Source organism: Rhinolophus sinicus, chromosome 14 (assembly GCF_057876585.1).
Source record: "Rhinolophus sinicus isolate RSI-liver-muscle chromosome 14, RSI-T2T, whole genome shotgun sequence".
NCBI lineage: Eukaryota > Metazoa > Chordata > Mammalia > Chiroptera > Rhinolophidae > Rhinolophus > Rhinolophus sinicus.
Window position 1 is genome coordinate 140205193 of NC_142514.1, and position 16276 is coordinate 140221468.

The 16276-nt window shown below is 35.7% G+C and overlaps 1 protein-coding gene across 2 annotated transcripts in view; it reads left to right on the plus strand.

Annotated features, from left to right (window-relative positions):
• The window catches only part of RAB6A (RAB6A, member RAS oncogene family), a 49436-nt gene that overhangs the window by 22353 nt on the left and 10807 nt on the right, over positions 1 to 16276 (plus strand). The window contains exons 2-5 of one of the 2 annotated variants that reach the window (XM_019744396.3): positions 1629 to 1687; positions 10439 to 10492; positions 12107 to 12212; positions 14015 to 14126. In XM_019744396.3, the coding sequence (XP_019599955.1) occupies positions 1629 to 1687; positions 10439 to 10492; positions 12107 to 12212; positions 14015 to 14126 (331 nt within the window). Of the gene's footprint in view, positions 1 to 1628; positions 1688 to 10438; positions 10493 to 11934; positions 12041 to 12106; positions 12213 to 14014; positions 14127 to 16276 lie in introns of both variants that reach the window. The other variant, XM_019744397.3, reaches the window with a different exon arrangement.

Here is a 16276-nt window from a genome sequence, read left to right on the forward strand (position 1 = left end):
ACCATGATGGAATAGTGACTACAGATTGTGGGTTTTTTGTTTTGTGTGTGTGTTGTTTTGGGGTGTTTTTTTGCTTTTTGTTTTTATTTGCTTAACTGTGTTACTAAAATCATAGCATCTGTCTGGAGCTACTGTTATAGCACCATAATCTTGTATAGTGGCTTATTTTTGTAGGAAAACATTAGAAAATGTAAATATGTAGTTGGTTTGTTTCAGTATTATCTGACCAATATAACTAACCAAGAATTATAAAGCAGTTCATAAATTTTCATATGTATAGTCTGTAGAATAATTAAAACTTCTTTTGAGCAAACATCAGTCTTATATTCTTTCAATCCTAAATATTCTTGAATTCTAAGTATATTATTTGAGGAATTACTTTAACATTTATAGAAATTTTCTCTCAAGTTAGTATACCTTGGTCTTCTAGAGGCCCAATAATTAGTTTCTCTAACCTTTAATAATCAGCCTTTTAAAAAAACTTTCCTTTTAGTTACCTTTGGTGTTCAAATATTAGATTTTTTAAAAATCCCCCATAATTTTTTGGTAGTGAGAGGTGTTTTTTTTTTCAATGTGGTAAAATATATGTAACAAAATTTACCCTTGACATTGTTGTACAACCACCACCACCATAAATTTTCAGTAACAGCTTTATTGGCATAAAATCACATACCATACAATTCACCCATTTAAAGTATACAATTCAGTAGTTTTTAGTATCGTCATAGAGTTGTGCAGCCATTATCACACAGTTTTAGAATATTTTCATCACCTTCAGAAGAACTTCTGCATCCCTTTACCATTACCACCCAATTCCTCTACTCTCCCCCCATCCTTAAACAACCACTAATCTACTTTCTTTATATATTTGCTTACTCTAGATACTTCATATAAGTATAGTCATATCATATGTAGTCTTTTGTTACTGAACTCTTTTACTTAGTGTAGTGTTTTCAAGATTCATCCTTGTTGTGGCATATATCAGTACTTCATTCCTTTTTATGCGTGAATAATATTGCATTGTATGGATATACCACATTTTGTTTATTAATTCCTCAGATGAAGATCTGATCCAGAGGTGAATTTTAAAACAGTGTTTTATGTCACTTCTTTCTCACTCTTAGAAACAGTCTAGTTGTTGCAGCCCCAATACCCCTCGCTCCTAGGACTCTCTGTCTTTAGTCTTTATATCCCCAGGAGTTATGCTTTGATTCACTGAATGAAGTAGACCTGAACCTCAGTTTCCCGAGGTTACTGTCTGGGTAGTTAACTAAATTGGTTCATGGTCTAATCCTAGTTCTTTTTGTTAGGACCCAAGTAAATACCTGCTTTGCCTTTTGTGAATTAGAGATGTCATCATAATTAGTTGTTTTCCTCCATATTTTCTCTTTATTTTCTCAACTCTTAATAAATACTCTTTACTTGTGCTCTTCATTTGAGAGATTGTTGTCTATTATTAGAGAAAGGCATTTCAACAAACTTGGGGCTGTGTGTTTCTTCATTATTGTTACGTAGTAGAACCCTTGCAGATATTTCCCGTTAAATTAATTGCAGTTCTCTGTAAAAGAATTGCTTGAGAACCCAATGTAATATGTTAACTGAGTGAATCTTTTTTCTTATCATTTCAGTTGGAAAGACATCCTTGATCACCAGATTCATGTATGACAGTTTTGACAACACCTATCAGGTATTTTGTTTTTGCCAACTTCCTGGGTGTCTCTATTTTGTGTTATAAGTAATATTCAAGGTCTTTTAAAAAATTCATTTATTTACAAGCAGTCATAGATGTAAGAGCGCTTTTCTGTAATCTGTAAAATTCTATATAAATATAATGCAGAATCAAATGATTTTGCTCAGTGCTCACCTTTTTTCATTTATCTCTTCCAAAGTCTATTGAAAGATTCTCGATAATGCCATCCGTGATAGAAGTAAGGATGATTGTAGATATTCTCTTATAGAGATTTTGTCCAGGTCTAGGATTCTCTGACATTTTGATCTATTCATGAAGTCAAGAATAAGGAGATTTGGGAAATTATAAATATGTGGAAATTAAACAACACATTTCTAAGTAACCAATGAGTCAAAGTCAAAAGCACAAGGGAAATTAGAAAATATTTTGAGACAAATGAAAAATAAAACACAACATACCAAAATTTATGGGATACAGCTAAAGCAATGATATAAGGAAACAAAATACATTAAAACGATAATTTAACCTTCTACCTTAAGAAAGTAGAAAAAGAAAAGTAAACCTAAAGCAAATGGAAGAAACTTTTAAAATTAGGTTTTATTATTATTCAGGCATAGTGAGGCCAACAGATCAGGAAATTATTGCCATTGAAAAGATAGTTTGGGGTGGCCCATTGGCTCAGTTGGTTAGAGCGCAGTGCTCATAACACCAAGGTTGCCGGTTCGATTCCCACATGAGCCAGTGAGCTGCGCCCTCTACAACTAGATTGAAAACAATGACTTGACTTGGAGATGACGGGTCCTGGAAAAACACACTGTTCCCCAATATTCCCCAATTAAAAAAAAGAAAAGAAAAGATAGTTTGTTATCCTTACAGATCCCAAGAGGAAGGGGACTCCATGCCTTGGGAAGGAGCTACATGCAGAAGCACTTCTGGTGGTTAGGAGATGGGGGGTGGGAAATGGGGAAAGTGGGCAAGAGCCTTTATTGTGGTTTCTGTGGGAAGGATGGGTGAGACCAGGTAGACAGATTTGGGATTGCCTAGTTTGAATAATTTCAGCAGGCTCTAGGTGTAGGAGCTGTTTCTAGTTATCTGGTTCGTGGCCCTGGGATGAGGGCCAGTGAATAGTGACCCTGAGTGTGATAAATGAGGTAGCTGGGGCACAGGCTCTGGGTTGGTTGGTTTGCATATGAAAGGCGCTCTCACAAGCACGTTTGCTATCCCAGAATTGGCAGGCCCTGGGAGGGCCAGTCCTTCCAGTGTCAGCAATGTCACAGATGTCAAAGCAAATAAAATAAAACAAAACCACAGAAAAAGACATGCTTTAATTCAGAAGCTAATAAAGATTAGGCAGAGATATATGAAAGAATAGAAAAACAATGGAGGAATTGAATGAAACCAAAAGTGGTGCTTAGAAAGGATCAACAAAATTGACTAACCTTTAGACTAATCAAGAGGGGAAAAAAAGAAGATTCAAATTACTAAAATAAGAAGGACATTGCTACTGACCATACAGAAATAAAAAAGGATTATAAGGGAATACCGTGTACAATTATGTCAACAAACTAGATATCCTAGATGAAATGGAGTATTCCATAAAAGATACAAAGTACTGAAACAAACTAAAGAAAAAATAGAAAATTTGAATACACCTTTAATAAGTAGTGAGATATAAATAGTGATCAAAAACTGCCCATGAAAAAAATACCAGGACTAGATGGCTTCACTGGTCAGTTCTATGAAATGTTTAATGAATACCAAAACTTAATAAACTTCTAAAAAATAGAAGAGGAGGGACACTTCCCAACTCATTCTATGAGGTCGGTATTACTCTGATACCCAAACCAAAGACATCAAAATTAAAATTACAGACTAATATTCTTTATAAATATAAACACAACAATCCTCAGCAAAATTATTACCAAACTGAATCCGGCAGCATGTAAAAAGGATTATATACCCTTTACCAAGTGGGATTCGTAGGTTGGTACCAGGATTGCAAGTTTGTTCAACATACAAGAAGTAAGGTAATGCACTATATGAATAGAAAGCGTTTGGCAAAATCCAATAGCCTTTCATGGTAAAAACACTCAACAAACTAGGACTATAAGGGAATTAAACATAATGAAGGTCATCTATGAAAAACCCACAGCTAACATACTTAATGTTGAAAGGCCAAAAGCTTTCTCTTTAAGATAGGAACAAGATAATGATATCTGCTGTCAGTTACATATGTGTGTGTATATAAATTTTATGTATATCTAAGTTATATGTATTTTAGTTTAAACTGCTTAACTGTAAAACAAAAATCCAAGAACAAACTAAGAAGAATAAATTAGTAATCTTAAAAACCAAGTACTTTTCACTGGGATGCTAAGCACTTGCAAATCTTTCTCTGTATTAACTCTTTGAAATGTTCTTGTTAAAATAAAAAAATAAAATGGCCCCTTTTAAGTATCTATTTTACATCTGTATTACTGTGTAGTAAATATAAAAACTTGCTTTCAATTGTTTTATCTTAGTAATAAATCAAATGTTAATCAGGTTAAAGGAAAGGTTAGCTTTCATAGTTATTACTTGCCACTGTCTCAGTTATTTATCAAACCATTTTTACTTCTGAAAGCTTTTAGGGTAAATTTAAAATCTGAATCTTGTCCTTTTTTTGGTATGTATTTTTCCCACATTTGAAATACATATTTTATTTCAGGAATATGCCTTCTGTTTCGAATACTTGATAAACTGAAAATTTTAGGCATTTTCTTTCTAGGAATGCCATATAATGAGCTCTAGCATCAGAAAAACCTTTATTTGCATCTTAATTCTACCATTTAGTAATTGGGTGGTTTTTGTACAAATTGTAGAAATTCGGACAAATTTTTTTTTTTTTTAAATGCTCTATTGTTTTGTGATTATTGTCAATTTATCATTCAGAAAAACGTTGATTGTTTTTATTTACTTCTTTGAAAAATCTTAGCACTTGTTTCATAATACTGCTCTGTGTTCTAACTCGTCAGCATTTTAAGCAACTGTAATATTCACACAGAAGATCCTATACTTCTGACCAACTGGCTTTAAATTGGGGGTTCCCAAGGCTCCCTCCTTGGGTTTGGTAATTTGTTAGGCTGGTGTACAGAATTCAGGGAAACACCTACACTTACAAGTTTATTATAAAGGATGCAGAAGAACAGCTAGATGAAGAGGTACATAGGGTGAGATCTGGAAGGATCCCAAGTGCAGGAGTTCTGTCCCCATGGAATTTGGGGTGTGTCACTCTCTGAACCCCTTTACTTAGGGTTTTTATGGAGAGTTTGTGATATCTGGTTGATTCAGTCATTGGCCATTGATGATTGAACTCAATCTCTAGCCCCTCTCCCCTCCGTGGGGGTCAGAGCTGAAAGTTCTAGCCCTCTTGTCACCTGGTTGGTTCCCCCATCCTTAGGGGCTTTCTAGAAGTTGCCTTATTAATATTAAATCAGGTGTGGTTGAAAGGGTTGTGTGAATAACAAAAGACTCTCTTTTAACCTTTATTGCCTTGTTTTAGGAGCTATTTCAGGGGCTAGGAACGAAAACCAAATATTGTAACAAAAGATCCTCTGTTCACTCTTACCATGTTTCCCCCAAAATAAGACTGCGTCTCATATTAATTTTTGCTCCAAAAGACGCACTAGGGCATATTTTCAGGGGCTATCTTTATTTTTTCATGTACAACAATCTACATTTATTCAAATACAGTCATGTCATCTTCTTCTGGAACATCATCATAACATACTAAATGCGTCTGTTTGGCTGATGATCTTAACTGGGGCTTATTTTCAGGGTAGATCTTATTTTCTGGGAAACATGGTATCACTCAGGGTTTTAGGATCTTTGGCCAGGAAACTGGGACGAAGATCAAAATATATATTTCTTATTATATCATAGTATCACACCAGTGAACTCCATATTGGTAAATGCAGTGGTCATTTCTCAGTCCTCATCTTACTTGATCTGTAAGCAGCATTTAACATAGTTTTTAACACGACTTCTTAAAACTAGTTTTCACCTGGCTTTCAGGATACCACACCTGACTCATTTTTCTCCTGCCTTTCTGGTTTCTCTTTTGCTAGTTCTTCCTTTGCCTCTCCAGTCTGTAAATGTTGGTTGCTTCAGGGCTCGGTCTGCAGGGTCCATACTCACTCCCTAGTGATTTTACACAAATCTTATGGCTTTAAGTGCTCTGTGTACTGAGTCCCAAAATGTTAATGATTCTTAAATTTATAGGTTTAGCCTGGACCTCTTTCTTCTCAATTCCAGATCCGTATACAGAGGGTGCCAAAAAAATGTGTACACATTTTAAGAAAGGAAAACTATTAAAATTGTAATACTCAATATAAACCAGTAACAAAAGATGAATACAAGTCACACTTGACTTCTGCAATTACAAGAGGTGCTCAAAGTGGTTATCGTCAGCGTCCAGACACTTCTGATTACGGTGAACTACTGCTTGAGCAACGTTGACCAAAGTTTCCACTTGTATACGTTTTTTTGGCACCGGCGGTATTCAGCTGCCTACCTGATATCTCCATTTGGTTGTCAGTTGGCGTCTCAAACGTGGTATGTTCAGAACTGATCTCTTCATATTCCCCCTCAAACCTTCTTTTCCTGTCATCTGTCCCATTTTAGTTAACAATAAAGCCAAGCTCAGTTTACCTTGGTGTCACACTCAAATCCTCTTGCTTTCATATCCCACTTATAGTCTATCAGCAAATCTGCTTTTCAAATTACATTTGAATTCTTCTACTTCTCCCAGCCCAACTAAAACCACACTGGTCCAAGTCACCAATAATAGCCTCTTAAATGATCTCTCTGCTTCCCTTGTGCACTATTAGGTTAATTTCAACAAATAGCCAGAATGATTCTCTTGTAAGTTAAAAGTCAGTGATAGCAATGTTCTAAAATTGATTGTGGTAATAGTTGTATAATTATGTGAATATGGTAAAACCTATGAATTCTGCACTTTATTTTTTATTTTAATTTATATTTTATTTTATTGGGGAAAGGGAACAGGACTTTATTGGGGAACAGTGTGTACTTCCAGGACTTTTCCAAGTCAAGTTGTTGTCCTGTCAATCTTAGTGGAGGGCGCAGCTCAACTCCAGGTCCAGTTGCGTTAGTTGCAAGGGGCGCAGCCCACCTTCCCTTACAGGAGTTGAACAGGCAACCTTATTATTGAGAGCCCACGCTCCAACCAACTGAGCAATCTGGCCACCCGGGAGCTGAGCGGCAGGCTCATTGACTTCATTGCAGTTGTGGAGGGCGCCGCTTGCTGGCCCGTGTGGGAATCGAACCGGCAGCCCCACTGCCCAGAGCTCACGCTCTAACCAACTGAGCCACCCGTCCGCCCCGAATTCTGCACTTTAAATGGTTGAATTGTGTGGTATGTGAAATACATCTCTATAAAGCTGTTTTTTAAAAAGTAAGCCATATAAGGTCATTCTTTTGAATATTCCATCTTATTCAAAGTAAAGTTGTTACAGTTCCCCCACACACACACACTATGTTATATATTTTACCACTATGCTATATTTTTTATAAAATTGAATTATTAGAAAAATGAGAAAAGAAAAAACATTTAAAAAGTCTACTGGATATGTGCTTGGCTATTGATTACTATAAAAGCTTGTAAGTGCTTATTCCTCAATTTCTGTACTTCCCTGGCCATGCACTGGTAACAGTTGGGAGTAGCATCGATCTTTCAACCATTCTTTGAGTAGCATTAGCCTGTTAAGTCCCTGCCGTCCTCCCTACCTCGTTACCTTTGTGATCTCATCTCTACTTTCCGCTCATTGTCAGATCTTCAGCTGCAATAACCTCCTTGCTGTTCCTTGAACTTGTTAGGCCCTTTCTTATCTCACAGTCTTTGAACCTTGTAGAAAGCTCTAAACCCAAATATCTACATGGGTATTCTTGTTTGATAATTCTAGAATCTTGGGGACAAACATATGTGGCTTATTATATTATCTCCGTTCTTTTAGTTGAAAATTTTTCATAAACATTTTTATATTTTTTTAAAAGTCGTAAGTTGATCATGTCAATAGGTGGAGCAAAAGTATTTGACAAAATCCAATACCTGTTCATGATAAAAACCCTCAGTAAACCAGGCGTAGAGGGCAACCTCCTCACCTTGATAAAGGATATCTACAAAAAATCTATAGCTAACGTTATACTTAATGGTGAAAAGCTCAAAGATGTCCTACTAAGATTAAGAACAAGGCAAGGATGTCCCCTCTCACCACTGCTTTTCAGCATTGTACTGTAAGTCCTTGCAAATGCAATAAGGGGAACAAATGGGGAGGGGAGAGTATACAGATTGGGAAGGAAGAAATAATAAGAAGATATGAAGAAATAGGGTACAAGGTTAATATATAAAGTCAGTTGCTTTTCTGTATACTACCGTATTTCCCCAAAAATAAGACCTAACTGGAAAATAAACCCTAGCATGATTTTTCAGGATGGCATCCCCTGAACATAAGCCCTAATGCATCTTTTGGAGCAAAACTTATTGTAAGACCGACCCAGTCTTATTTTCGGGGAATCACAGTAACTATATACTAACAGTGAGCAAGTGGAATTTGAGATTTAACACTATATACCATTTACATTAGCACCTTCAAAAATGAAATACTTAGATATAAATTAACAAAATATGTACAAGATCTACATAAGAAAAGCTACAAAACTCTTATGAACGGTATCAAAGAACTAAATGGAGAGATAGTCCATGTACATGGACAGGAAGACTCAATATTGTCAAGAGATCAGTTCTCAACTTGGTCTATAAATTCAGTGCAATCCCAATAAAAAACCCAGCAAGTAATTTTGTGGGTATTGACAAACGAATCAATTCTAAAGTTTATATGGAAAGGCAAAAGACCCAGAATAGCCAACCCAATATTGAAGGAAAAGAACAAAGTAAAGGACTCATGCTACTCAACTTTGGACTTACAAAAAAAAAAAAAGCTACAGTAATCGAAATAGTGTTGTTATTGACAAAACAATCCACAAATAGATCAGTAGAACGAGGTTTGAAAATACTTCATTTTTCAAACTTGTGTTTCTTTTTTACTCTCATACTACCACCACACTCACAACACTTCTGATACCAGATATTTGTGTGGGGGGGGAGGGGTTCCCATACAAGCAAGTCTGTAAAACCAGCTGGGTGTTGTACAGTTTAACTCAGTTCTTATCTAAGCAGTGATTGCATCAGATCCCACAGATTAAAGATTCAGTCTCACGAGACTGCCCCTCACTTCACATGCCAATTGCAAGTAGTAGGTCCCCAGGTTATCCACAGCTTCTGTCCTGTTCGCTACAAATTTGAGATTCCCACGACCTCCTCCCCTTTCAATTTGATGATTTGTTAAAACAGTTCATAGAACTCAGGGAAATACTCTCGTATGTTTTCCAGTTTAATAAAGAATAGAACTGGGTGGCCGGATGGCTCAGTTGGTTAGAGCGTGTGCTCTTAACAACAAGGTTGCCAGTTCAAGGGATAGTGGACTGCGGCCCCCATTGAAAACGGCAACTGGACCTGGAGCTGAGCTGCGCCCTCCACAACTAGATTGAAGGACAATGACTTGACTTGGAGCTGATGGGCCCTGGAGAAACACACTGTTCCCCAATAAAATTTTTAAATAAATAATAGAATAAAGAACACAGATGAACAACATGATGAAGAGCTACATAGGGTGAGGTCTGGGAGGGTCTCAAGTACAAGAGCTTCTGTCCCCATGGAGTTGGGGTACATTACCCTCCTGGTTTATTGATGTGTCCACTAACCTGGAAGCTCTCCAAACCCCATACTTCTGGGATTTTTATGGAGGCTTTATCACATAGGCATGATCAATCATTAACTCCATTTCTAGTCCCTCTCCCCACTTTGAAGAATGGGGGTGGGGCTGAAAATTCCAAGCTTCTAATCATGGCTTGGTCTTTCTCATGATTAGCCACCATCCAGGAGCCACCCAGAGTCACCTCGTTAGAACACAAGATGCTTCTAGTGCTCTTATCACTTAGGAGTTTGCAAGGGTTTTAGAGCATGTATTTTTTATTATTTCAGAGAGTTCAGAAATAGATCCACATGAATGTAGTCAACTGATCTTTGACGAAGGTGCAAAGGCAATACAATGGAGCAAAGGCAAAACAAGTGGTGCTAGAACAGTTTGACATCTACATGCAAAGAAATGACCCTAGGCAGTTACACCGTTCACAAAAATTAACCCAAACTGGATCACCTATGTAAATGTAAAACAAAACTGTAAAACTCCTAGAAGATAACATGGGAGAAGAGCTAGATGACCTTGGATATATCTGTCAGTGTACGAGTATATTGGAAAGAGCTTGACTTTTACTCCCAACTCCACAGCAGACACTTTGTGTCCTTAGATAAGTTATTTAACTTCTCCAAGCCCCAGTGTTGTTGTCTATACAGTGAGAAAAATAGGGGTGGTAGTAGCTACCTTGCAGAGACGTGTGAGGATTGGAGATGAGCATGTGAAGGGCCTAAAAGAATCCCTGATACACAGCTGGTGCTCAGTAGGTTGAAGCCATTATCACGGAAAATTTTGTTTGTTCTTACTTGACCATGATGTATTTATGTGTTATTCATTATTTCTTCCACAATCATAATTTCCATTTGAACCCTAACTGCTAACTGTCATTAAACTATTAGTTTTTTTAACTCCTCTGTTTTGTTTTGGTTTACAGGCAACAATTGGTATTGACTTTTTATCAAAAACAATGTACCTGGAGGATCGAACAGTGAGTAATGTTTTCCATGTGCAATTTTCTTCAGCACTCCAGGATAGAAAACTATGATCAAAGCTATAGTCAGTGATTGTCTCCCTAAGAAGTACTTAGCAAAGTTGCCAAAGTTAGTTTACAGGCCTTGAGATAAGTTATTACAGAGTGAATAGTACTTAGCACTCTGACATCTTATCCCCAAATGAAATCCAAAGGGGAGAGAAAGCCAAGTTGTATAGAAAACCCCGAAAGCCCTAGGCTTGTTAAACAGAATTTGTCATCTTGATTTGGAAAAATGGTAACAAATAGCATTGAGATAATTAAATGAGTATGTTCATGAAAAAATTAGAGCTGCTAAAGACCTTTTGAATGCCAGAGGTATTCAGAAAGATTTCTTTTGAATAAGACACAGTTTGTGAAGTTCAAGATTTCGTCAGAATATGATGTATACCAAAGTGACTGTGAATAGAAAAAAGTAATGTGTATTTATCTGTTGGATTTTTTTCCTCCATCTTTTGGAATGCTCCCTTTAAGTACAATGTAAATTCTGTATTCTAGCCCACTATCCTTTGAAGAGGTTTCTATCATGTAAACAGTGACTATCTTAAATGTAATATTTCGGAACTATACCCCAAAAAACATTATCTTATATTTAATGCTGTTTCTTGTAAGTGTTTGAGTTTTTTTCTTTTGACTGTTCTCTTTTATGTTTTAATATATAAAATGCCATTTCTTAAAGTTTGAAAGCTTGGAAACAACTTTATAATGGTCAAAGAGCTTGTTTTCAGGCTTTTCTTCCTCAAATGTGAAAAAGTAAGAAATAAATTTTTATGTGGGGTTATAAAAAGATATTCCTTCTTTTTGTTAGATTGTGTATTTGTGTACAATGCTCTGGGAAGAAGTGTGTGGGAGAAACATAAGTACCTGTAATCAGAGACCCAATTTCAAAGTGTTCTGGACCCAGTAGAAAAGAGACACATTTTAGCTTCAGAGAGACATTAATAATTCCTTTACTCTGATAGCCTGGGCTGCTCGTTGACATTTACCTTCATTTTTCCCTTTATGCTTACTATTTGAACATCAAACAAGTCTACTACTTGCTATCCAGAAGGGATAGGAATCAAAGAGAGGTTATGGGGGTTGGAGGGGAGCTGTATTTCTGATTCTCTGCGATCTTTCCCATTGCCATTTTTAAGTCATGTACCTTCAAAGCAAACAAATTTTTTATATTCCTCCCTTTTGAAAAAGGAAGGTTTTGTGTTTTCATTCTTCACATCCCTGCAACCTTTTGCATGAGTCTCCTTTTTACCTCCTTTCCACCCACCCCTTTAAAAACATTATTTCTTTTTTCTTTTTAGTATGAGTTTTGTTTTTTTGTTGTTTTGGGTGTTTTTTTTTTGTTTGTTGTTTTTTTTTGGGTTTTTTTTTTTTTTTTTTATTCATTTTTTCCCATCCCACAGATAAGGCTGCAGCTGTGGGATACTGCGGGTCAGGAACGTTTCCGTAGCCTCATTCCCAGTTACATCCGTGATTCTGCTGCAGCTGTAGTAGTTTACGATATCACAAGTAGGTATTTTGCAACACGTTGACCTTTCTTATTTTTCTTGCTTGTTTGACTGATTTTGTTGTTAGGTACGATTGCAATTATGGGACACAGCAGGTCAAGAGCGGTTCAGGAGCTTGATTCCTAGCTACATTCGTGACTCCACTGTGGCAGTTGTTGTTTATGATATCACAAGTGAGTGGGGGGAATTATGCATTTCTAATCTTCTTTCAACCTTTAGCTTAGCTGCATGCATGTTCTTGTCTTGTGCTTATTTTCCATACTGGCATGTAAAAATGAGTTTTATCATAGCAAACCTTATCACAGACAAGCTAGGTCCAAAATATTTGCTTTGGTGTTTGTACCAGTATACTTTATTTCCACTGCACCAGATTCTTTTGCCCTGGAAATTCTAGTTCAATTATGAATCTTCTCCAAGGCTTTCTTCGTATCTGGTTATCCCTAAGCACACCTTAATTATGGTTGGAAGAATGTCTCCGTTTTTATTTAACTTGATTTCAGATGTCTCTAAAATAAAATAATCTGCATTTAAGTCTCTTGCCAGGTTTTCCACATCATCAGAGGCTTCTGTTAAGGCTATTAAAAACTTGTGCTAGCCAACTTTTCTCTGCTTTCCTCTTCCAGCCATCCTCTCTCTACAGAGGAAGGTAGAGAAAACGTAATGTGCAATCTTCTATTAATGATTTTCATTTGAATCATAATCAGGATTCTGTGACTGACTGACTTGCTTTGTTGCTAACAAATTACACTTTCATTTCTCTCCAAGAAAAATGTTTAAATGGAAGACTAAAGTAATGGTCTTTCTTTTTCTTTTCCCTAAAGATTCCCTAATGCCTTTGGCATTTTAAGTGACTTTAAATTTTCCACGGAGCATTGGTGATTGACAGGGAAATGCTCTCCGATTAAAATTGTCTTTGTAAATTGGCTTATGATATATGTATATTAGGCAATATTAAGCATTTTTCCATATAGTGGTCCATAATTTATTAAAAAACTAGGATAGTAGTCAGACTTCTTTAAAAACATCAACAAACTATTGATTTGAACAAGTAGTACTATTACTGTAGATTTGTGCATATCTGCTCAACCAGAAGTCATATCCACTTAATAATTGAAATGGCAGGATTATAAATTACAAGTTTGCATTCAGAGACTTTTTTTTGGGCGGGGTTAGGTGCTGTATGCAATCTTTTCTTAAAGCTTTACTTTGGGTTGCTTCTTGTTTAAAATGTTCATGTGCATTGACAAGTTTTGCAGCTTTAAAATGTTTGTGCTTACTTTAACCAAATCAAGTGAAACCTGGTGTATTTTTCTTCAAAAATTGTGCACATGTGGTTAAAATATAAGTAAGCTGTTTTCTTTAGTTGCTATAAAAATACTGAAGTAGTCTACTTAGAATCAAATGCTAGAAAAGATGGAGTTTTTTCACGTGATTCTGGTGCTGCATTAAACTAAAAACTTCAAGTTAAAGTGATCACAAACTGAATAAGCATTGCAAACAGAGTGGTGTTAAAAGCTATTTAAAACTACAAATTTTCTGGATATGTTGGGACTTATTGGCTGACATACTTTTGGAGATGCTTTCTTTGTCATGTTTGATATGTGTAAGTAATAAAAAAAAGCCTTGTGGCAATGTGACACCATATTATCTGCCATAGCTGTCTTACATTAAAAAAAAATTGTTTTTTCTATTACATATAGTACATTGCGCTCATGAGGGCATGTCCAAAAAATTTAAACTACTATAAAAAGAACCTTGAGGATTTTTCTTGTGATTTGTTTAGACCACGGACAGTTGTACTCAGATAAAATGGAGTTATGTTGCAGGCACATTAAAAGTGGGTCCTAATGTGCCAACCCCTTCCAACTTCCAGGGCTTTTTTTCTTATTTTCTTCCTTTTTTTCTTTTTTTTGGTCCATTACATGGGGAGGCATTTACAATAACAGTAATCTCTTTGTCCACCCTCTTATACCAGATGTTAACTCATTCCAGCAAACTACAAAATGGATTGATGATGTCAGAACAGAAAGAGGAAGTGATGTTATCATCATGCTAGTAGGAAATAAAACAGATCTTGCTGATAAGAGGTATGGAGTGATTTTGTATGTTTGATTTCTTTGTTAAGCAACCTGTTATTTTTGATGTTACTGAAGAATTGTTTTAAAAGGAGGCATGTTTAATCTTTACGTTTATATTTATACCCTTTTTTTCTTTAGTGTGGGAACCTGAAATATAAGACATTTCCTTAGAGGAAAATGAGTTTTTTTGTTTTGTGTAAACCCATGTGTAAATAACTCTTGTGCAAAATTGTTTACACATGACGCTAACTTGCATTTTTTTAGGCCTCATAAACATGAGCAGTGTTCTGTTAAAGAACAAAATGTTTTTTTAAAAAAATCCTATCTTTAAAAATTATTCGTAATGATTAAATACACACTCTTTTGGTAGTCTTATAAATATTCATCATAATTCTGTGGTGTAGTTTTTGCTGTTCTTTTCTTTTTTAAATTGTATGGTTGAGCCAAACTGTGTAGTTAAACTGAATAGCTTGATTGTGATACCTTAGTCAAATGAGGAAAACCATATTCAAGTCACAGGATGCAAAATGTGTTAACATTCACTATAGAACACATGGCTTGAATATCTGCCTTCAGCATTCCTAAGTGATCTGCTGGGCATTCTTTTAGCTTTAAATAATCTTGACCATTTTACTTAATAGTGGAAGCTTTTACTATTTATTATTAGTTCATGAGTTGGATATTGAATTTGGATAATAAAGTTGTGCTGTTAATTAAAATGTTGCAAATAGAGCCAATATGTTCAAAGGCTTGTGGAAATATTAAGCCCATTTCTGCCCATGGTACCTCATTTGGAATTGGCAGTACAGTGACAAAAATGTCTTTCTTAATTTAAGAGTAAATTCAAAGTGTGATTTCATCTTTTCTTTATGAAAATCATCTTTGGGACATCAGTTGCCATCATATAAATTTTCACTATTTGTATCTAGTATGAGCATTTGAAGATCATATAGGCATATATTCTTCTAGTAGAGAGTCCCCAAGTACCTTCATTTTTAAATAGAAAAATTGTATATCTGAATTGTTTCCTTTTATAGCCAGTTATCTAAATAATATGAGCATCTGTTCTTTTATTGGGTAATATTTCAATTTAATACACAAATGCTACAAACTTACCTAATTTACAATAATTTGTTTTAAGGTACTCATCTATTGCTTTGGAATTACCATCTTTCTCAGTAATTTTTGCCAGACTATCACCCTTCAGCTATTCACATTTAAAAGAATTAGAGCCTTGTTCATTTCACTAATATAATTTTAAAATGAATGAAAGTTTTAAATGCTTTTTAAAAAGCATTAAAAGAAAATCTTTTGGTAGTGAATGGCATTTTATAAGCAGTTTGAAAACCCTGAAGCCATAAAGCGATTGATAAATTTGAATACATAAATATAAAGATCATATTCACCTGTTAGATCAGCCATTGTTCAAAAGATTGATAATACACTGTATCATCAAAAGTCTGAATAAATAAGAACTCTCATACACTGAAATATGTAACTAATACAGTTTGGGGGGACAGTTTAACAATATCAGAATTTAAAATACTCATTAACTCACATCCATCTCTAGTAATTTATTCCACAGATATGCCTACAGAAATATGAGAAGCTGAGCATAAAAGGATGTTTGTTGCAATGTTATTTGTAATATTAAAAAATTAAAATCAATCTAAATGTCCATTAGTAGCAGTAGCATTTTATAAATGAATACTTATAACCACTGAAAAAATGGAAGGAATTTATTGCTGTCTTAATACATGAAGCTTAAAACATTTGATCAGTGTGCAGAGCATGACATCCTTTCTGTGAAAAAAAATTTTTTTTTTTTTTTTTTTAAAGATTTTATTGGGGAACAATGGTCAAATTGTTGTCCTTTCAATCTTAGTTGTGGGGGGTTCTGTTCAGCTTCAAGTTGTTGTTCTTTCAGTCTTAGTTGTGGAGGGCGCAGCTCAGCTCCAGGTCCAGTGGCCGTTGCTAGTTGCAGGGGGCACAGCCCACCATCCCTTGCGGGAGTCGAACCGGCAACCATATGGTTGAGAGGACAAGCTCCAACCAACTGAGCCATCCGGGAGCTCAGCGGCAGCTCAGCTCAAGGTGCCGTGTTCAATTTTAGTTGCAGGGGGCACTGCCCACCATCCCTTGCGGGAGTCGAGGAATTG